Below are 23,167 nucleotides of genomic sequence, written 5' to 3' on the forward strand. Positions count from 1 at the left end.
GGGAGAGAGAGAGAGAGAGAGAGAGAGAGAGAGAGAGAGAGAGAGAGAGCAGAAATGGAATACGTCACTACTTGAAGACACCATTAAAGCAGCTCCTTATTCAAAAACTGGTCATCCAAGGCAAGGCCAAGAACTGCGAACGTCGCCTGCCTCTCCAGTGGGGTGTCCCTGTGGCTGAGGCACAGATTCACTCTTAGATGCCAACCTATAACATGGCAGGAATGAGACCTCATTCCACACCCCCGGGGAGATGACCAACCGTGGCTCAGGAAACTGGACTTTCACGAAGGAACACAAGTTCACTTCACAGTGGAAGGTTCAGAATGTCACCACCAAAGTCACTGAATGATCTGAGATCATGGGGATGGGACAGGAAGCACACAGTGCCCCCATGACAGGGTCTAGCCAAAGAAGGGTCCGGGCATCCAGCAAGCCTTGAAAACCAATTTCTAGTTTTCTGGAATATACAAGAGTTTGAAGGATAAAGGTAAGGAACATCAGAAGGAAGCAACGTGGCCAGCTCAGGACAGAAGATATTTTGCAGTACAACAGGACAGACCGTGAAGGGAAAAACCGAGGGACCAGTCTAGATTAAAAGAGGCCCACAGGAAATGGCAAGCAGCTGTGACGTGTGGTCAGACAGTGAATCTGACTTCAGAATCAACAGACATAAATGACAGTTGGGGAGAAGCAGGGAGGTTGGAGCATGAGGTCATCACTGAGATTTAAAGTACACTATATATGCAGAGAAAAAAATTAGAAAGGTTGTCATTCTAGTATGATGGGCCACAGGAAAGCAGTATTTTTGCTTTCTTAGTCCTGTTAAAGTACACATTCTAACGTTCCACGATGTATAGTGAAGACTTTTATAATCACAACAGGTTATTTTAAATTCTAAACAAAAGCCTTCAACAATAGTAACCAGAGGTTTCCACAAAGAATTAAATGAGATGATACGTGGAAATCTGACTAGAACAAAGACTTTCATTAAATGTAGCAAGTTTTTTTTCATAAAAGAATAATTAGTCCGCTTTAAGTCATTAAAGGAAGTTCCATCACTAAGAACTAAAAAAAGCCATAGGGACAATTGTGTAAACAGCAAACAAGAACAAAAAGAACAGAAAAACACCTCAGCCCCACCAGGTGACGACAGCTGACCTTTACCCCAGCTCCCCATGTCTGCTCCTTCCTCCCCCCGCAACGCCATCTCCCCCTCTCTGGAGAGTCAAAAGGAGGAGAAGACGAGGTGGAGCAACCGCGTCAGCAGCACAGGGTCTGTACGGGAGGTGGCTGAAGGGTCCTTCTGGACGGGGCAGTGGCCACTGTCCTATGAACCCCTCACTTCCCTGTGCTGCAGGATTTGATTCTAACACACAAGGCTGACTTTTCAAGTAGCGGGGCTGGGGTTTTACAAGCATCACATTTTGGACCCAGTTCAAACCCGGGGTCCAGTGTTCACGGACAGATTCATGCTCAGAGTCCAACAGGCTTTGGGGCCCCTGGTGACTGACCCTCTCACAGGGGCTGTGAGGTGGCACTGGGCGCCGACAGCACACACGTTTATTTATGCTGACTCTTCCTGTTCTGCGCCCTGTAACCCGAGAAACACCTTCCTGGGATGGACTCTGTCACCTTTCTTAGGACATGGGCTGTAAACGGAGCGTCCAGCTGTGACGCTGGCTTCAGAGACTTAGGGACACCCTGGTGCTACGCATGGAGGGGATTCCAATCCGACCCATAAGAGCCAGAGGGAACTTCTACTCCAGGTGCTCAAACGGAACCAACGCTCGCTTCCTGTGGGGAAGGACCCATGGGGAGGGCTTCTACTTGACGGAGAACAGAAGTCACATGTCACACCCTCGGAGGCCTTATTTGCAATATGACTATTTTAACTTATTTCATTTGAAGGTATTAATCATGTTTCATTAAGTGAATGTAATTGACATTGCCCTGCCAGTCTGAGGGAATGCCACAAACACTGGCAGTGTCCCTCCACCGCGACAAGAACAGCCAGGCAGAGAGGCACTCTGGAAGATGGCACCCGGGGAAGCAAGGAGCAAGTGTGGATCTACTGTTGGCACCAGGAAAGTGACCCTGGGCTGCACCAGAAGAAACCCTGGTAACGTCTCCAAAGGACCCCCGACCTGGCTGCTGTCCCCAATCTGTGCCTAAGTGAGGACTTTGCTCCTCTGGAAGCCTGGGCGCTGGTGTCAAGGTGCCGGAGTCCACCGCATGTGCAGTTCAATAAATAGAAAGGAATTCAGCTTCCTGAGGAACAGCGAAGTGCAATTTAATCTCTCTCCATATAAATGGGAAGCTGGAAACTGTTCCTGGAGGCCCACGCGCTAACGGCAGAGCTACAGGGATGTTCGCCGTGCCAACTGCAGGCCACCCCTGTCTCCGGGCCCTGGTCTACACCTCTTTCTCCCAAACACCGCTGACACCAAGCTTCTCCTGAGACCCCCTTGCTCACCCCCCACCCCTCTGAAATCTCAATGGCCTCAGCGTCACATCCTGCTCGTACAGGAACTGCAGTGTGGGAGTCTCCATGTGGTGGGTCCCCGAGGTTCCCTAGATGTGACACCTTGTGCCAAAGTGGATGGTGGCGGAGTTGATCAATACGGTAGGACCTTCACATCAATTTGATTCAACACTGAGCCAAGAGAATTGTCTTCTTGAGAAATGTTTCTAAAATTACCAGCTGACATTGGGAGTCAAAAAAACCAAAAAACAATAAAAACAAAACCCCCACCAGGCCCAGGGGAGCTCGTGGGACTAGGAGTTCACCCACATCGAGAAAGAAGCTGGCAAAATACTCGGCACGCCTGGCTTACTGGTAACCGGTTGTACGGAGTTTTGGAACAAGAAACACGGGGGCAGAACACTGCAAAGCTCCAAGCTCCACAAAAATTAAAGAGGTGCGAATTATTTGGGAAAGAAAAAGTTTGTGCTTCCAATTTTCTAAATAGGAAAGAGGACCAGTGACTTATAGGAGGAGAAAGCCCATTGCTGACCAACAGGCTGGACTTGTCCTGAGGCTGATTTCAGTGCGCTGAGCTCCGAGCAAAGCACACGCCCACAGCAAGAAAGCCAGCTCCAGGGACAGTGGCACAGTAGCCCAGTGAAGAACCTGCATGGGCACCTCGGCTCTCTGTTGTCACCCCAGTTCTTGCAATTTGGTTTTGCGACTCTGGTCAACCCTCCTCTACACTAAAGTCTATTAATTGTGTGGTCCCCAGAGGCTGATGGCTTCTGCCAATTCCTGCTGCAGTGACCCTCTTCACTGGTCCGAGGGTCGGGAGTGGCGTCGACAGTGGCGACTCATTCGTCTGCCCCTGTCCCTGGAACTCTGCCATCATGCATCTGGTGGCTTCCGGAAGCGGGCATGGGATGACTAATAGGCATCTCAACCCAGCTGGTGGGAACCAGTCCCCAACTTCTGCCCTCCCCATCCGCTGTCCCCTCCACCCCTCTCGCATCTGAGTTATTACCACCCCGTCGCCCAAGTCAAAAACCTAAGTGTCTCCCTCTGTTGTCTCAGACTCCACCTCCAGCCATCACCAAGACAGACGGTCCCACTCCCACTGTATAATCTAAACACACCGCTCTTCTCCATCGCCACCCTGCCGCCATCATGGTCTGGACCGGTGGTCAGCATGCCCACCGCTGGCCCTCTTTTAAGCATAAAGGATTGGGGCTTGTGTGTGCCTTGGGCTTTGATTGCTTGCTCCTTCTTCACCCCAGAAAATGACTGACAGATACTTATCACATCCTCAAGAGTCATCCCAGCCGCAGCAACCTAACATGGTCGCCTAGGCCCTTTCTATCTCATCAGCCTACTTCACTTAGCTAAAGAGCTCTGGTCATGATCTGACATTATTTTTGTTTAATTACTCGTTCTCTGTTTCCACAGGGTCAAGACTCATCTTTTCAACACCGTGTTTCCAGGGTCTGGCACAATGCTTGCACGCAGTTGTGTCAATAAATGCTGGTAACTGAACAAGCGGCTTTACCCCTTGATAAATACAGGTCAGCTACCCCAGACCTTGTGCCGAGGGGAAGAGGAAGAGGTGATGGCCGTGGTGGGTTTTATTTAGTTTTTTTTTTTTTTTTTGCCTTGGTCTTCATAAGCCATAGCTAGAAAGGTGCTGGTGGGACTAGGGCACCTGCCTTGTCTCACATGATAGAATGAGAGGCAGTGGGACGATGGTGACAGAGGTGACGATGGTAAGGCTGAGGGTGGTGGTGACAGTGACTGTGGATGGCGTCTCCCCTGGATCCCAGCCACTCTACCCAGAAATAGTGTTTATCCTCAAAACAGCTCTAGCCAAGCAAGCACTGCCATCGGCATTAGGAGCAGTGAATTAATGGTGGCACAGAAGACACAAGCAAGTGGCAGGACAGACGGCTAAAGCCAGGCCTGACCCGATTCCTAATTCTTCCACTTGTTCCCACTTTCAAAAGACACTGACCTAAAGTTCAAGTCCAATTCACCCATCCACGGCAGCAATAAGCTGAGTTAACATGTTGGTTTTCTAAACCTCATTTCCTAAAACGGTCTCAGGATGAGGTAGATACAAGAAGGAAAACAGGACATGAACAGGTTAGAAGCCCGGTGACTTCCCCATCGCGGTCTTAAGGACACCAGGCTGTAGGGAAACATGGTGTTCTCTTTACCACATTTTTCTAGGCAGAGAGGGATTAGACTGTTGAGCACAGAACAGATGCTAGTCAAGTAAACATTACCAAATGTTTAATCAATTTAGTCTTCATGTTCTCTTTTCCTCTGGACACTAGAGCAAAAAAGTACCAGTTGCCAAGCCACTGACCTGGTGAGTTCCTCCTGGAGTTGTGTGTGGTCAGGTGGAAAGAATTTCACCACAAACTTAACAACAACATGTTTCGGCCCTGAAGAAGAAGAAGAAGAAGAACATCAGTACAAAACTTGACATGTGTTATATACGAAACTGAAAAAATGACTCTTAGGCATATTATGCACCAAATTCTGCACTTTACTCCAAGCTCCCAGAATGCGCCCTCCAAGCCACCCAGCAATGGTCAAGTTTGGCTGCTAGTTTCACTCTTTCATATTGTGGAGAGACAGATGTCTGAGTTTTTAAAAAGCTGGCACTGGGGCTCCGTGGCAGAGCACTTGCCTAGCCCGTGTGAGGCACTGGGCTCCATCCTCAGCACCACATTAAAAAATAAATAAATAAAATAAAGGTTTTTAAAAAAAAACTATGAAAAAAGTATTACATTCAACTATTGAACTTTTTCTCTGAAGACAAATGATACTCAGACTCAGGTTTTTTGTTGTTTTTTTTAAAATAGGGTATAAGGGGTACAGTCGTTTGGCCATATACACAAAATGGAGAAAAAGACAAGACAGGGAAATGCTAAGGCCAAGAGAGGCTGGATTTCTTTCCCAAGTGACTCTAACAATAAGCAGGAACCTTGCACCTCGGCCAGGGGCACAGAGTGATGGTGCAAAGTGCGGAGGAAGGAGGCTGCGCCGTTTCCTGCCTGTCATTTTCACAGACAGAATGAAACGAGGCTGCTCAGATCTCTGGAAACCCTGAAGCGAGGAAGAGCCTGGCGCTCAATGTGAAGTGACAGCTTTGTCACACAGGGCAGTCACAGCACACAGAGGAGACAGAAGCTAACACCCCTGCTCCGGTTCCGACCTGACAACCATGGTGGCTGCCTTCGGGTGTGCACCTGGAGACCCCAGGACACACGCCTCCCCACCACCACTGTACCCCTCGGTGACTGCTGGGGGAGGAATGTCCCATGGCTTCCAGGCTCTGCACAGCACCTTAGCAACACCCCCACCATCACTTAGTAGATGCCAGCCAGGGCCAGCTCCCTGAGGACACTCGGTAAACATCAGATAAATGATGGCCCTTTCATTTTCAGCGTTAATAATTTAAATGATAGACGATCAACATCAATTTCAATGGCATGAGGGCCACATAGACATCGTGTTGCATGTTTATTACATCCACATAAATTGCTGCGAGTGGCCCGCTAGGGTTTCTTAAACAGAAAAATAATCCCACAGGGACTGTGAGCTCAACTGAAGGCATGCAGCTTCGGTACCATCCCCGACCTGCCCAGGTTCTGGCTGCAGGGGGTCCTTCAGGGAGGACTTTGAGAACAGAGCCTAACCTCAAAGAAAAGACAGAAGGACAGTCCAGTGCTGCAGGGCAGTGAAAAGGGAGAAAGAGTCCTCTCCTAGTCCTTTGCCCAGCCCTCCCGAATCTTTTCTTTCCAATACACAGTCTACACACCCACCTTTGGGGCTGTTTGCCTATCAAACAACACACCCATATATCCCCACTCTGAGCACCCCACCACCCCAAACAGCACTGTACTCTGATTTTGGCTTTGAAGAGGGAGAACAAAAACCGGGAAATCAATGATATGAACAGATAGCTCCACCTTCCCCTTAGAAAGTGACGGTAAGAAACAGCAGCATAGACCAGACAAGCTCCATTACTCTGCGGCTTAATAGCAAGATTCAGTTGTTAATCAAAATGCTATTTGATTTCCCAAGCAAGGTTTTGATTGACAACTGTTATATATTAAAATTGCAGAAGATACACAATTTAATAGTATGTGGATTAGTGGATGACAACAAGCAATTGAGGGGAAAAAAAATAAAAGAATTCGTATCACTAGCACCTCACGCCCCCAGACAAAAGCCTCCTTGACAATGAACACACGTGGCTTTGTATTTATCTCCACTGTTCAACATGCAGGATATACTTACTTCGAATCTGCTTCACAATAGGTTTTAAGAGATCCAGCCACACCTACAGGGGAGAAAAGAACAGATTGAGACATAACTTCTCAATGAAAGTGTGCAAATATTTCAATACTATATTTAAAGCTATTTAAAATCCACATAGTTTCAAGGATTTGAAATCGTCTGTCCCCCTCCCCTCCGGAATGTTCTATCTTATGTTGTTTGCCACTTGTATAGCATGGATCCTAATTTGCTAACACTATCCCTGAGCTTGAAAGTTAATCTCCCCTAGGCTCAGATGCATCATTAACAGGCGGTAAGGGTGCATGAGTGGTGGACAGTGTGCCTAGCACACGCGGGGCCCTGGGTTCCACCCCTAGCATGGCAGCGGTGGTGGGGCAAGAGTTAACTAAGAATTTTTCTATTTTCATTTGCACTCTGATCATATTTATCTATTTGGAAAATATCAATGAAGGGCTGCAATTCTGACTCCAAGTGGGATGAATGAAATACAGTTGCTCCTACTTAGACAAAAATATCTGGTGGCGTGAGCATACACAGAACAGCACATCTTTGAGGGATTGGGAAAGGGAAAAAATATTTACAGACTATCATGTCTGCATTGCACACCGTCTAACGCTATTTACCTCTCAAAACAAGCCGAGGAATTCCTTTTGCCCAGGGAGAAACCCGAGTCTTGCAGAGGCTACATAATCTGTCCCTGGTCCTCCAGCAACAGAGTGCCAGAACTAAGACGGAGTCAAGTTTGCCCAAGCTCCAGTCCAGACTCTTTTTCACACGTATATTCCCTGCAGTTTGGCAAAATTTTCAAAATACAGCGAAACCAACTGCCCTTATTAATAAAGCGAGAGCTAACCATACCGCACCATGTCACATGTTCTTGTCTTTAAAGTCCACTTGCATGTCAGGTCATTAGAAAAAGGTCCTATGGATGCCATGTGTATACACAGGACAAAAACAAAGTCAATGTGTTTACTACGAAGAGGGTTTTATAAATAAATAGGAAAAAGAGAAACAGCCCTGTAGAAAGCTAGGCACAGAACCCCAGGTAACTGACGAAGGGCCAAGAACCAAGTGGAATGTGTTGGTGTTTGGGAATAACTGGCACTGGAACTGCAAATTAAAACCACGAATTAACCCTTCCTACCCATCGAACAGGCATCTACATGTGCCTATTTACATGTGTATTTTATAATCTCCAAAGGTCTCGGGGAAGCAGGCACCTCTCCTCTACTGGTAGGACTTTCAGGAGACTTATTAGGGAAAAATGATTGAAAGTCTTCCTAGAAAATATTCCTGGCCATACTCTTCCATCCAGCCACTCACTTTTATAAATTAGGCAAAAATTTACATACAAAGAGTGCTCATCGTAACATTTTTATGATAGTGAATTTTTTTTACAGTAGCCCAAATTAAATAAATAAGTAAATAACAAAAATTATGCTGTTAATAAATATTTAAGAATGTGGGAAGTGGGTTGGAGAGGGCTGGATTTCTTTTCTGCCTTCTTTCATTACTCCAGTTACTTTACATGAACACTCATTTCTCATAATAAAAAGACTATAAAGTTGCTAAATGTCTACTTCTTCAATCTCATTCCCTCCATCACCTTTTCAAGTAAGAATCTACATAATCAAATCCTCATTTCTACATTCCCCATCCCACACTGCTCTCCCGTCAGAGGGAAGAGAACGGCGCTCATCTGTCCTCTCCACTGTAACACTCGTGAGCCTCAACCTGAAAAAGGGAAAGAAAATCCAAAACAGCAAGCGTTGAGCTATCTCCCTCTCCTCCCAGGAATTCGGAAAGATGGAGAGTTTAAAAAGAATCTCCATCTGGTACTGATCGGAAAACGGCCCCAACCTGGAACCTAGGCCCCCCAACCTGGAACCTAGGCCCCCAGTCTTCAAACTCATTCATTCATCCAACCAAAACCTCCCGTGTCCCTCTGTGTGGCTCTGCCGTTGCACCTGTGAGAGAACAATCATCAGGTCCCTGCTTCACGGAGCTCACAGCCCAGTGAAGATGAAGGGCAGACCAACAAAGCCTTCCTAATAACCACAGTAAACAAGGACCAGAGACGTGATGGAGGAGGGAGTCCAGGGGCTCCGAGGGCCCGGGGAGGACATCTGGCCCCGTCATGGAGTTCTGTTGTTCTTATGTTACGGTCACCCAGAGACAGGAGGTGTGGCACATCATGCAGAGCCCTGGGGGAAGCACCAGGTTGGTTGGGAGGCAGAGGGGCCAGGAGAGAAGGAGCCTAGGCCACCTTTATTGGAATTTCTGGGGAAAGGCAGGGTTGGTGAGCAGGTCAGGGTTGGCGAATCGAATGATCCTGGCCGCTCTGAGCCATCTGTGCAGTCCCTGGACACCTGGTACTTGGCCCTGGATGACTCAGGCAGAGGATCACTGCTGCCAGCGCTGGACAGGCCAGAGGGAGGAGGCCTGGCTCTGCAGGGGTTGGTCTGTGTGCATTTCAAAGGCCTGGCTCAGCCGGACCTCACTATCTCTCAGAACTCCTACAGGCAGTCTCTCCCCAGCCAGAAAGATGTTAAACACCACACTACACACACACACACACACACACACACACACACACACACACACACAGTGACAGCTGGGGGACAGGCTTCCCTGAAAAGGACACTGCACTGAAAGGAAGTGACAGGAACAACTGAAGCCGAGCAGTGGGAGTCCTTGCCTAGATGCCCAAGGGAAGGGCGTAGGCTTTGGTGTAAAAGCACGTCCCCTCCTCCAAAACACGCACTGAAATGTGCCATTGTGACTGGGCCCTGAGAGCTCCGCCCTTATGAACAGGTTAATATCATTATTGCTGAAGTGGGTTATGAGAGGGTGAGGGGCAGGCAGGCAGGCTCTCCTGATGCCTGGTGTGCACCTGAGTATGTCAGTGCACGCACATTCCCCACTTCCTGAGGAGAGGTGTCGGAACACCAACACCATGAGCTACACTTCCCGCCTCCACAGCTGTGAGCCTATACATTTCTTTTCATTATAAATTATCTAGTCTCAGGTATTTTTGTTACAGTAATGTCAAAAGAACCAAGATGATTGATAGGGCTAGAGAGCAAGGCTGGTGGGTCTGGAAGTGTCAGACCCCACTAAGGTCACGATAAGATATTTTGTTCTCATTCTAAACACAATAGGAAGAATTTTACGCAAAGGATTCGACTTGTACGTTAAATACTCTGGTGGGGCAGTGAGAATACTTTGGAGGAAATCAGAATGGACGCGAGATGATGTGTTGTGATTGTCTTGCAAGATCAAATGGCATTTTGGCTCAGGAAGGCAGAAGTAAGATTGGGGAAAGTGGGTAGATTTGGGGAAAATTTAAGAGGTAAAAAGGAGTGGAATTTATTGGTAGACCGGACATGATGGCTGAAGGAGGAGACAATGTCCAGAGGGACACTGAGATTTCTGGCAGAGGCCTCTAGTTAGGTGCTGGTGCGAGTCTTACAGGCACCCGGAGGATGACAAGGCTGAAAGGCCATAACTAGGCCAATTTTCCAGGTGTTTCTGGATCACCCAGCAAGAGCTAGTATGGAAACGGTGGGACACATTTTTCTGGACTCAGAGGAGAAGCCTGGCTGGGAGCTCTCACTCTGACCCCATGAAGACAAGGCCTGCTGTGTCATGAATCCCTGCCCCATCCTAGGCCACTCGAGCTGCTGTAACAAAATGCCCCGGACTGGATGGTTCATAAACAACAGAAAGTGATTTCTCACAACTCTAGAGGCTGGGAAGTCTGAGATCAAACAGCCAGCAAATTCTGCTTCCTGGTTCAAGACAGTGCCTTCTTGCCGTGACCTCACATGGTGGCCGGGGACTTCTGAGGGACTCTTTGGAAAGGGCACTAATCTTACTCAGGAGGCTCCACCCCATGTCTTAATCCACTCGCAAAGTCCACTCCTCCTGCTGCTGTTATCCTAGAGGCCAGGATTTGTACCTGTGAGTTTCGTGGTGAATTAAATATTGAGGTCCCACCCACCGCAGAACAGCGGGAAGGAACAGGAGCGCACGATGTCTCAGAAGCCACGGGGAGAAAACAGATCTGGAAGGAGGACAATGAGAGCTACTCAGAGGTCCCACGAGACCAGCCATGCCACCTGCTGGCCACGTGGTTCTGCCATGGGGCTGAGAGGCTGGTGCGAGGGTGGTGAAACGGAAGTGTGGCTGTCTGGCGAGGCTTGGCTGCGAAGCAAGAGCCATTGGAACAGAAGGAGACGGAGTGAGGCACCGAGTAAAGGAGCCGTCGACCTGGGTGCATTTAAGAAGGGGAGGGGCTGAGCGCTGGAGCAAGAGGATATAAGAGATGGTAGAGGTGGAGCCCCGGGCTTGGGACAGGGGGGACAGGCTCACAGCGGGCAGGAGGAGGGTGGCATACTCTGCGTCGGGAGGCAGGATGGCTCCTACGGGACATCCTCGTCCTCTCCTGTAAAGTCAGCAGGCTGAGTGCAGAAGGTTTGACATAGTTGCTGTACCAGAGAGGGAGGTGCAGGAGGCTTCCCAGGGGAATGCCAGGCTGCTGCGAGCCCACCCTGTGACACTTGCTTTTTGGGTCTTCACAGCTGCTTCTGGGGACCAGTCAGTCCCTGAGACCTCTCACGGCCACCAGTGCTGCCACAAAACCCAACTCAACTGCAGACTTTCCAGGACAGATGCACTGTGCGTTGGCAATGTATTTGCCAATTTTATGAATTGTTTTTAAACATCCCTCCCCTGTTTTTGGCATTTCTGGAGAAAGCATCAAATACAAGCACCAGCTTGAGCCAAGTGAGCATGTCTCTGCTCCCTGCAGGTCTGGGAACACAAGGCCAGCCTGAGTCAGCCGCCTGCTAGGCAGCGCTCCGCAGCGATAACGCTACAAGGCATCAATCACCCGCGACAGAACCAGCCTGGGAAGAGAGCCCGGGGCCTGTGAGATCCTGGCCATGTGGACGTCTGCAGAGCTGAGGGAGAGGACTCAGGAGGGAAAGGCTCATCCATGTGGGATCCGAACTGTGATAAGCCAGGAGCAGGGAGAAGGAAGAGACGGTGCTCCTCGGCCGGAGTTACGTGGGGAGGGCTGCGGGAATGACCTGGACTGCATTAGGTCAGCCTGGACAAGTGCCACCAACCGAGGCAGAGCAGAAACCAGGCCCAGGTGGGTCAAAGGGCAACAAAAGGACCATACTCTTTCCCCAGCAGTGGCCCTCCAGAGGGTCACATCTGTAACCCCCCATCTTCCCCTCAAACCACCTCTCTGCACCCCGCACCTGGTCCTCCCTGAAATCAGGGCTGGTTCCCGAGGACACTTGCACATTGAACAGCCGGGGGAAGGGATCTGGTTTAAATGATGAATGTCTGGTCTGCAGTGTGCTCCCAGTCGGTGGGATGCAAGGATACTGACTCTGCGCGGCACCTGCTGAGGCTTTCAGGCCTGCTACGTCCATTCACTGGCTTCCTTACAAGTCCACAGGTGGGCGGAGCAACGGCAGAAACTGCAGGTGTGGAGGTTCAAGGTGTGGGCAGGTTTGGCTTCCCTGACGCCTCAGCAGATAGCTGCCATCTCACCTTGTCCTCATTCACCTTTCCTCTGTGTGCACGTTGTGGAGTCTGCGTCCAAATCACCCCTTAGGAGGACACAGAGCTGCTTAGGACCTGCCCTAATGGCTTCATTTAACTTGGTCATCTTGCTAAAGACCCTCCAAACACACTCACATCCTGAGCCACTGGGAGATGGGGCTTCAAAGGTGAATTCTGGGGTCCACACAGCCACGGCGCTGGCCTCCTACAATCCGGTGTCAGTGCAGAGTTCTAGGCCGTCCTTCACGCGCACCTGCATCTGCTGTCAGCGTCCGTGTTTCCTCCCATCCCTCAGGAATGCTCTCCCCCCGACATGGGATGTGAGCTGGGAAGAAATGCTCTCGTGCCTGTGTATCCAAGGCAGGGCACGACGAATCGCTGTCCCTGAACGGTTCTATTCTTTCCCTAAATACCTTCTCGCCCCCTCCATTATTTTGGTGGGTGACATCTTAGGTGGATGTTGTAGGCAACTGAATGTTCGAGGTGTTTTGGAAAGGGTCTTATTAAAAGAGTCAGCCATGTGAACTCAGATTGGGGGCGGGATAGGGACCAACATTTCTTGAGCACCTACTGTGTGCTAGTCACTGAATAGATGCTTTGCATATTCTCTTTTGATATCCACAACAGTGTGGTCCCTTTGCTTATAAAGTAAGTCAAATTCAGAGAGTTTATGTCAGTTGCTCAAGGTCACACAGCTGGAATTTGGTCACACAGCTAGAATCTGACATTGAGTTCAGCTGAATTAAAAAATGTGCCTTTTCTACAACATAATAGGCAAAGGTACAGGACTCAACAAATGCTGGGCTCTCCTCTTCTTATTTGGTTCTCACTTAAAATTAAAAACTTTTCTTTTTTTACAGAAAGCTCTCCTCCCTTAAAACTCTTCTTGTTAAAAAAAAAAAAAAAACATATTCAACTAAAAATTCCCATCAATAACTACAAATTGGTTATAGAAGATCATTCAATGTTTAGAATTCATTGGAACCAATTAGTATTTCTTCAGGCTATGCCCTAGAAGAAGAAATGGCTTTACTTTGAATTTTTTTGTTTGTAATGATATGTTCAAATGTAGGATTTTACATTATTTTATTAATTGTACATTTGGTTACATGTAGAAGACATGTTAAATGTGACTTTAAAAACAAAACAAAACAAAACCTATTACTTTGTAGAGATTTTTGTTTTCTGTTTTAGTTCCAGGGATTGAATCTAGGCACACTTAAACACTGAGCCATATCACCAGTCCTTTTTATTTTATTTTACTTTTTTAGAGACAGGAGTTTGCTAAGTTGCTTAGAGCCTCACTAAGTTGTCAAGGTTGGCCTTGAACTAGTGATCCTCCTATTTCGGCCTCCCGAGCCACTAGGATTACAGGCATGCACCTCCAACCCCTGCAGAGATTTCTACTTCTGGTCAAAAGAGTAATAAAGACCAGATTTATTTTCCAACATGAAACAATAAAAAAAAAAAAAAAAAACATAACACAACAGACCCGATGATATGAGACACCAGATCAGGAGAATCCGCGATCTCTGAGACAGGAAAATAACGCCAGGATCCCACCATGGCCCCACCCGCTTCCTGGCTGTGCGTGGGGAGGAGCAAGGCCTGGCAAAGCCTGGGAGCTGCTGGGCGGGAGCTGAGAACTCTTCGGGGCCAAGGCTGCATGAAGTCACAGGACAGAGAACCAGAAAGCAGGGAGGTGCCCTGAGAGAGAAGTTAGGGTGGCCACAGTCAGGGCTCGGAAAAACTCACACGAAACTGTTGGAGGTAACAGCGTCTGGTGCTCATGGAGAGCAGGAATGCCACCTATTCCCAACATCCAGACAGGAAAACCTGTGACTCATGGGCCGTCAGAGTGCTGAAGAGTCCTGCTCTCCCAGCCAGGAAACAGTGAGCCCTGGACGGTGCAGTGGCGTCCTACCTAACACGTCTTAAAAGCCAAATCGTTTTTAAATAACTTAATTGCATCCTGGAACACAAGCAATGAAATGTGGAGGATGCAACCAACAACACAAAGTTCATATTTATCATCTAATTAAAAAAAAAAACCAGCTACAAACAAGAAATATGACCTATAATAAGACCAAAAAAAGAGTCAATCAAAACTCACACAGATGGCAGAATCAGCAGAGAAGGACACTGAAAGAAGTATTATAACCGTATTCCGTATATTTAAAAATTTGAGATCTGGGAGATAAAGGCAAGACACAAGCTAACCTTCTAGAATGAACAGCAGGCGTGTGAGGTGAGCAGTACACAGAGCGATCAGCAGCAGACCAGGCATCGCAGAAGAAAATGAAGCAGCCCAGAAAGGATCCACAATGAAACCCTGAGCATCAGAGAGGGAAGAACAAGCCAGCACCCCACGGGAGGCCTGACCGGGCACGTGGAGCGCCCCAAGGAGAGGAGACACGGCGAGAGAAAAGGAGAGAAACACAGCAGAAGAGACACTGGTAAGTTCTTTTCCAAATGTGATTTAAACTAGACCTCACAGGATCAGGGAGCCTGGCAAACCCAAGCAGAAGAGCCACAAAGAAAACTGCACAGAGGCTTATCAGATGCAAACTGCTCAAAACCAGTGACGAAATCCTAAGATCATCCAGAGGGGGAGAAAAGGGACACTTGACGTACCAAGGACCAAAGATAACAGGAGATCTACTGTAGAAACAACACCAGGGAGAACACACTAGTGGTAAGTTTTTTAAGGTACTGAAGGGAAGAAAAGAGCCCAATGCGACAACCTCAGCCTACGATTTTATACCCATCAAAACTGTCTTTCAAAACAGAAGCAGATAAAAAGACTTTCAAACACACCAAAGCTGAGAGAACTCACCACCAGCAGACGCCACGTAATAAGAAATGTTAGCCTCTCAAACAGGAAGAAAGTAATCCCAGATGGAAATCTGTGCCCACATAGAGGAAAGGAAAGCACTAGAAATGGAAACCATGTGGGTAGATACACAAGAGGTTTGGAAGATTGTTTTTATTATTTAAACCTCTATAAAACATAATTGACTGATACACAAAAATAATACCAATGTAGTATGGGTTCACATAAAACCAAAATGCATGACAATAATAGCCAAAAGATCAGGGGGTGGTGAAGTAGAGCTATACTCTGGTTTTTATGCTACATGTAGGGTGGAATGATATTCATTGTAAACACGTTGTGATAAGTCAAAGATGTGCACTATAAACTGTAAAGCAGCCACAAAAATGATAATCAACGATTCATAGCAAATAAAACAACAGAGAAAATAAAATGGAATCATCAAAAATTTCCAGTTAATTCTAGATGCAGTGGTGAACGCTACTCAGCTACTCAGGAGGCTGAGCAGGAGGATCACAAGTTTGAGTCGAGCCTGGACAACTTAACAACACCTTGTCTCAAAATAAAAAGGACTGGGCATGTAGCTTGGTGGCCCACTGCTTGCCTGGTATGTGCAAAGTCACTGGGTTCAGTTCTCAGAACCACAAACAATCAAAAGGTGAGAAAATGGATAGACAAAAAGAAAGATCAGTCTGAACCCTACCACAGTCACATTGTGAATGTGATCTAAACACCCCTCAAAAGACATGGACTGTCAGATTGGATTAAAACAACAAAAAGGCAAGACCCGACTCTGCACTGCCTATAAGAACATTGCAAATGTAAAGACACAAATATGGGGCTGGGGCAGGGGCTGGGGCTGTAACACAGTGTAGAGAGTGTGCTTAGCGTGCATGACAACCCGGGTTAAAACCCTAGGATCAAAATAAATACATACGGCCATAAAGGCACAAGTAGGTTAAACAAAAAAGAGTAGGAAAAGGTGTACCATGCTAACGTTAGTGGCAAACTGAAGTGGCTGTATTAGTGTTACACACAGTAGAACCAGAACAAAGACTACTGCTAGGGTTAATGATAAAGGAGTCAATTAGTTGAGAAACCGACAAATCTAAATATTTATACTCTGAAGAGAATTTCAAATATATGACGGAGAAACCTATCAAAATGCAAGAAGAAAGAGACAAATTCATAATTATGGTAGAGATTTTTAATACCCTCTCTTACTATTTGATAGCACCAGTAGGCAGAAACTGAGCAAGGACAGAGAAGCTCTGACTCTGTCAGACACCGTGATCCAATCGACACACGTGGAATCCTCTATCCAACGCAGCGCGGTACACAGTCATGCACTGATTGACAGTGGGGATCTGCTCTGTGAAGTGCCCTGCTGCAGGAAAATCAGAGTGTACCTAAACAGACCCGGACTGCACAGATCCGTCACTCACCACACCCTTGACCCAACCAAGACGCGTGGTAAACAAGAGACCAACAGGCTGTTGCTGGGGTAACAGGGCTCACTGTTTTACTGTTTTTTTTTCCTGTTAAGAGGGAGGATACTTTAAAATAATGATTAAAAATATAGTAAGTAAACCAATAACAGCTGCTTATTACCATTGTCAAGCATCAGGCTCTGTTGATAAAACTACATGTTATACTTTATTTTTGCAGCACTCAGAATTTACCACCAAGGTGTCTTCCCAGTCCTGTTTTATTTTTTATTTTAAAATAGGGTTTCACTAAGTTGCTGAGGCTGGCCTTGAACTTGTGATCCTTCAGCCTCAGGCCCAGGACACCAGGATTACAGACCCACTGTGCCACTGTGCCCGACTGCTGCTTCTTCCTCTGTCTTTTTCTCCTTCTCCTTTTCTCTTTCCCTGCTTCTTCTCCTCCTCTTCTTTTTTTGTAATACTGGGTACGGGGATCAAACCTGTGGCTTCATGCATGTTAGTTAGGACAGTGCTCCAACACTGAGTTACACCCCCAGCCCCTTTCTCTACTTTGAGACAGAGTTTCACTAGGTTGCCCACTGGCCTTGAGACCTTCCTGCCTCGGGTGCCCAAGTGGCTGGGATTGTAGGTGTGAGCCACTGTGCCTGGGTGTGCTCTCCCTTAACACCACTGGCAGTGCAGTAGGCTTGTTTATACCGGCATCGCCATGAACACGTGAGGAACGCACTATACACCACACGGGAATCTTTGGCTTCACTATAATCTTAAGGAACAACTTGTATACACAGTCCATCATTATGGAAACGTCTTCACATGGTACAAGTCTGTAATTCTTCTCAGGTATACATAAACTACTTGCCAAACTTGTCACACACTAGGCTGTTAGATAAAGAGCAGCAAAATATTTTAAAAGCTTCCCATCATACCAAGTGCCATTGCATTAAATAAAAAATCCATAATAGAAAGATTTGTGGAAAATCCTCAGATATTTGGAAATGAAATAACGTTCACCCAGATAAAGAATACAGCAAAGGGAAATTTGGAATTATCTTAAACTGAATGAAAATGAAAAAAACAGAAATTTGCAGAATGCCGTGAAAACCCTATTAATTTAGAAATGGTCTTCTCTTAGTCTAGAATTTATATGTACTCCACCACGAAGAGATCACTGTGAGCACCTCAGTGAAGTGATTGAACTTGTGATCCTTGAAAACCTCCCCTGAGGGCTTATGGAACCACCCCGGGGTCCTGCTCCCAAAGCTCCTAGTGGGGAGGGGCCTGAGGATGGGCACTCCTAGCCAGCTCCCTGCCCATGCTGGTGCTGCTTGCTGCTCCAGGGACCACACTGAAGAACTGGCACCTCTGGGCACATATGTCCTGACCTCTTCTTAGGTGTGAAGTGGGAGTGGGGTGTAATGTACAGATAGTTCTTAAAAAATTTTTTTATTTATATATGACAGCGGAATGCATTACAATTCTTATTACACATATAGAGCACAATTTTTCCAACCTCTGGTTGTATACAAAGGATATTCACACCAATTCGTGTCTTCATTCCTGTACTTTGGATAATAATGATCATCACAACAGATACTTTTTAAAAACCAAAATGAGAAGGCGTGCAGCTCAGTGGTACAGCATTTGCTTTGCATGCTCGAGGTTCTAGGTTCCATTCCCAGCACTGGGGTGGTGGGGGAACCCCAAAATGAGTTCAGATTGTTTTATAATCTTCTTCCCACACCAATGATGTTTACCTTTCCATTTTGTAAACTTTCTTCACATCAAATACTCAGACTATATTCAAATTCCTCCCATTGACTGAAGAATGTCCTTCCTGATAGTCTGTCAAAACTAGTGTCCATCCAGGACCATGCCCGACATAACAGCTCATTATGCTCCTAAGTCCCTTTCAAACCAGCCGAGAACCCACACTTCCCCTGCCCCTGCTGCCAACGACACTGGCATGTAAAAGAATCCGTGAACAAAACTTGAACTAAAAAATTAGATGATATATTTTTATTTACAAGGAAAGTCTTAAGTACAAGAGAAATTAAAGACAGATCTGTAAACTAAAGCACAAAATCAAATAAGGTACAAACTATGCCTAGGTATTTGCGTATCAATTTGTTAAGCAGGATTGGATATCCCAGATGTATGCACAGGAAAGTTCTGGAAGAAAGCTTAGACTTAATATTACAAGCTGTGTCTGGGGTCTGAGGGAGCCATCACCTGCAGGGAAATGTTAACCCTGTGCTCTCTGTTTTAAGAAGGGCTCAGACAAGGACCTCAGGCATTGCAGGAGTAAAACAGGAACTACCCAGTTTTACCTATTTTTAAATCATTTGTTAACATTCATTACCTTTGAAAAATACATTTCAAAGGATGTCACTTGGCTATCACGGCTACTTATTTTTTTTCTTTTTTGTATGGCGTAAGAAGACTTAACAGGAGATCTACCCTCCTAACAGATTTTAAAGTGTGTGGTACTTGTTTGAGGGGAGCTCTGCCTTTCTGGGGATCTGCCTCATCAACTCAGCCACCGTCACATGATGCTGATCTGCATGGTGACCAACACCCGACACCCTCACTTCTGCTAGCTTCCAGAATGTTCCCGCTGCCCCTGGTCCTGCAATATTCTTCATCTTTACACCTGGGCCATTCCTCAGAGCCTCTTCTCCCCTCATATGTCCTCAGTTAGACCCCAGGGAGGAAGTGAGGTCAGAGATTGTGAGTGTGCATAAATTAAGAGAACAGCAAGGGACACCAGTCACCAAGTAGCCACAGCTTCCATGACCTTGAAAGCACACCTGCAGCTGGTAACACTTTCCTCTCTGCCCAAAGGAGCACAGAAAATGAATGACTCTTTCCGAGTTTGCCTGTATTTATTTATAAGAAACCAGAGTTATCTTATCAGACCCATGAGCAATGCTGTTAATTAAAAATTGGATTGCCAGGCACGGTGGTGCACACCTGTAATCCCAGTGGCTCGGAAGGCTCAGGCAGAAAGATTACAAGTTCAAAGCCAGCCTCTGCAACTTAGCGAGGCCCTGTGCAAAACCCTGTGTTAAAATAAAAAATAAAAGGGTTGGGGATGTGACTCAGTGGTTAAGTGCCCCAGGGTTCAATCCCCAACACTGCCCCCCACCAAATTGGTGGGCTGGCCTTAGGGGCTTCTGAGTTGGAACACAAGAATCTAATAATGGAATTAAGGAGGTATCTACCATGTACCACGAGTCCCGCTCAGATCATCATTGTAAAGCACTTGAATGAATCCTTATGATAACCATGTAAATTGGTCATTTATTACTCTCATTTTCAGATAAAGTGAAAAATCAAGAAAGTTAGGAATCTGCCTGGCTGCTCAGTGACTAAGTGAATGTGAAGACACAGTCACAGGTCACAATGCAGAACTCTTCCAGTCTCCTCGCCAGGCAGGCGAGATGAATGCTTCTCTCGTGGCTGAGATGATCTCGGCGGGGAATGTCTGCGTGGCTCTTGGAGATGCAGACATTGATGGAAAGGTGGCAGAGAACATATGCTTTGGCTGAGATAGCCTGAGTGTCCATCAAGGCCACACACTTCATTATTAAGGGTGGGCGGGTGCTTCTCTGAAGTTGCTCTCTGCAAAATGTGGACATCAGGATGCCTCCCTCAGAGGAATACCATCAGGCAGATTGGCAAACCAGGCCACAGGAGCCAAACCTGTTTTGGTAATGCTTAGAAATAAAGGTTGGCTTTCACATTTGTAAGTGTTTTTTAAAAAATCCAAAGAATAACATTTTGTGACATATAAAAACTATATGAAATCCAATTTTCTGCGGCCCTAAATGAAGTCTTATTAGAATGCAGCCCACTCCTTCCCTTCCACCTTGTCTCTAGCTGCTATTGTCCTACGAGGGCAGAGGTGTCCTGAGGCCTCTCCCCTTGGCTACACTCTAGTCTGGCTCCACGGAGCTCTCTCTCCTCTCCTCGGACTCAACTTCAGGCTTCTGTGTCTGGTTTTCATCAAGAATCCCACCAGGTCGGTTTAGACAGAATTCTCTGATTTGTTCCCTGAGTTCATCCCTAAAACAACTCAATGGGTTTCTGGCCCTCAGCCCTTTCACCAATTAGCTGGTGTATTAAATACAGGTCTTGATTCCTAGGATCAATAGCATTTCTGGCACAAAAAGCCCAATCCATTAAAGAAAAAAAACAAAAAGAGCTGATTAAAAGACTTTTCTGCTCTGTGGAGTAATTCCGTAGGGACAGCTTCCTGGACCCAAGGACAACAGCAGGCCCAACTTTCTGTAGACACAGCAACACCCTCTGCAGCCTGGCAAGGCACAGGATGAGTCTAATCAGGGCAGAGCACAATTGATTATCTAATAATCACCACTGGCTTACTGCAACCTTGAGAAACACATCTTAGACTGGAAAGTGCTTATATTTTCCTTAAACTTCCTCAGATCCTTCTTAGGAAAAATGCTCTGGGTAGGGGTGTGGCTCAGTGGCAGGGTGCATGCCAGGCAAAGCAGGAAGACCCTGGTTTTGAACCCAGCACTGCCAACAAAGCAGGGCTGGGGGTGGGGATGCTCTGACTTCAGTTCTTCTAGGAACAGAAAGGATGAGGCGAGGGAGAGAGGCTGAGCCAGAAGTCAAGTTGCCCAATTCAACAATGTACCACCTGGGACTCGTTCGCACCTATCACACTCACAGAAATGGGCAGAACCTGCAAGGTGGCCTCACACCTGGGCAGCACAGGAGCAGCCCCTGCATGGAGCCTGGCAAAGATAACGGTCACATGGTGTTACACATCAGGGTGACGGCACACACATGGTCCCTGCAGCACTGCCCACAGGGGAGAAGCAGGCAAGTGTCCATCAACAGATGACTGGGCACACACGTGCAGTGTGTGCATAGTGGAAATATCACTCAGTGTTAAAGAGAGTGGAAGCCTGTCATATAAACAAACCTCGAGGCACCCCGCTGAGTAAAATGTGCCAGTCATAGAAGGGCAGATACTGCAAGACTCCAGGGACATGAGGGGTTAAATTCTTAGAAATAGAGTGGTGGGTGCCGGGGATGGAGGGAGGGAAACGGGGAGCTCAGCGGGTGCAGAGTGGCAGGTCGCGTGATGGACAGGTTCTGGAGACGGGCTCACAGCACTGTGCTCTTGGCCAACACCACTGCCCTGTATGCGTGAAGCGGCAAGATGGCAGAGTTCCTGTGGTCTGGATAACCATGAGGATGGATAACTCATGCTTTCTGAACTCCTTACCAAGCCCCATACACCGGGCTCCCAGGCGAACAGATACTATTGCATGCGATCCTTCCAGAAGCTGCCCGAGCCGGGCACTGTTTCTCCCATTTTACTAAGTGAGGCTCAGTGGGCTGAAGCAATACAGCCCAGTTGCCTGCTACTAAGAGGCTCCCAGCGAGGTCAGCACCAGCAATCTGACCACAGTGTAATTTCAACTGCTTTGTTATATCACCTGGCTAAAAGGTGGCACTTCCCAGCATCCCGGGTGGAGGTGCAAATATCGCATTCCCAAGCAAATTTGTCTGGGCAGAGGGAAAACACAACTAGTGTTTGTTACTCCCACACGTGAGCTGTTCTTCCTCAGTTTATCTGGTCAAGACTGGTCATGAGAAACTCCCAACCAGATCCCATCAGCCCACCTCTGCATTTGGCCGTGGGGTCTGCTGTGGTGTGCATTTTGGGGTAAATTTTCATGGAAGACACACCTATATCCCCACACATGGCACACGTTACAACTGCAAAGCTCACTGAATTTTCACAAATGGATTGCACCCACAGAACAGCACCCAGGTCAGGAAACACAGATAGGACCCCAGCTGTACCCCTTCTAGTAAGTACACTGTCCCCTCTAATGTCACAGATCCATTCTCCAAAAACAACTTGTTTTTCCAATTAAGTGAAATCAGCTCTCAGGTTGGGATTCCAGAGTTGACACACAGTAAAACACAGAGACCAGGTCAAAACATGGAATGGCAACCAAGAGCACAGGCCTGTGCCTAAACAGAACCTGAACCCCTCGACCAGGGAATGTAGACTTCGTAAAGACTTAACCCCTTAAAGAATGGGATTCCTCATAAAAATTAAAAAAAAAAAAAGAGAGAGAGAGAGAGAGAGAGAGGAAGAGAGAGAAAAGGGCTTTGAATTTCACCAGTGAAACACCAAGAGTAACCTAGTTAATGGCCATTCACTCTCTCAGACAGTGTTGACAAACTACAGCTTCCCACTTGATCAAGTTTGGAACATAGCTATGCCCAATCCTTTCCACATTGCCTATGGTTGCTCGTACTCTACGGCAACAGATTTAAATAGCTACTGCTGAGATCTTGTGGCTGCAGAGCCCATAGATTATTATATATATGGTATTTTCTATGTGGCTCTTTCTAAAAAGTTTATTGATGCCCATTCTAGAATATAAACTCCATGAGAAGAGGGACTGGGTCATGTTTGAGACCCTGGGACTAGACCACTCTGGCATGTGGTAAATGGCCATGGGTTGGCTCACAGATTCAAAA

The 23,167-nt window shown here is 47.0% G+C and overlaps 1 protein-coding gene across 6 annotated transcripts in view; it reads right to left on the reverse strand.

Moving 5' to 3' along the window:
• Farp1 (FERM, ARH/RhoGEF and pleckstrin domain protein 1) overlaps nt 1–23,167 on the reverse strand; it is a 210,107-nt gene that overhangs the window by 72,250 nt on the left and 114,690 nt on the right. For all 6 annotated transcript variants that reach the window (XM_048800718.1, XM_048800721.1, XM_048800720.1 and 3 more), the window contains 2 exons: nt 6,773–6,815; nt 4,830–4,908 (listed from right to left, as the gene is read on the reverse strand). In XM_048800718.1, coding sequence (XP_048656675.1) covers nt 4,830–4,908; nt 6,773–6,815 — 122 coding nt within the window. The remainder of the gene's footprint in view (nt 1–4,829; nt 4,909–6,772; nt 6,816–23,167) is intronic.

Source organism: Marmota marmota, unplaced genomic scaffold, assembly GCF_001458135.2.
Source record: "Marmota marmota marmota unplaced genomic scaffold, marMar, whole genome shotgun sequence".
Lineage (NCBI taxonomy): Eukaryota > Metazoa > Chordata > Mammalia > Rodentia > Sciuridae > Marmota > Marmota marmota.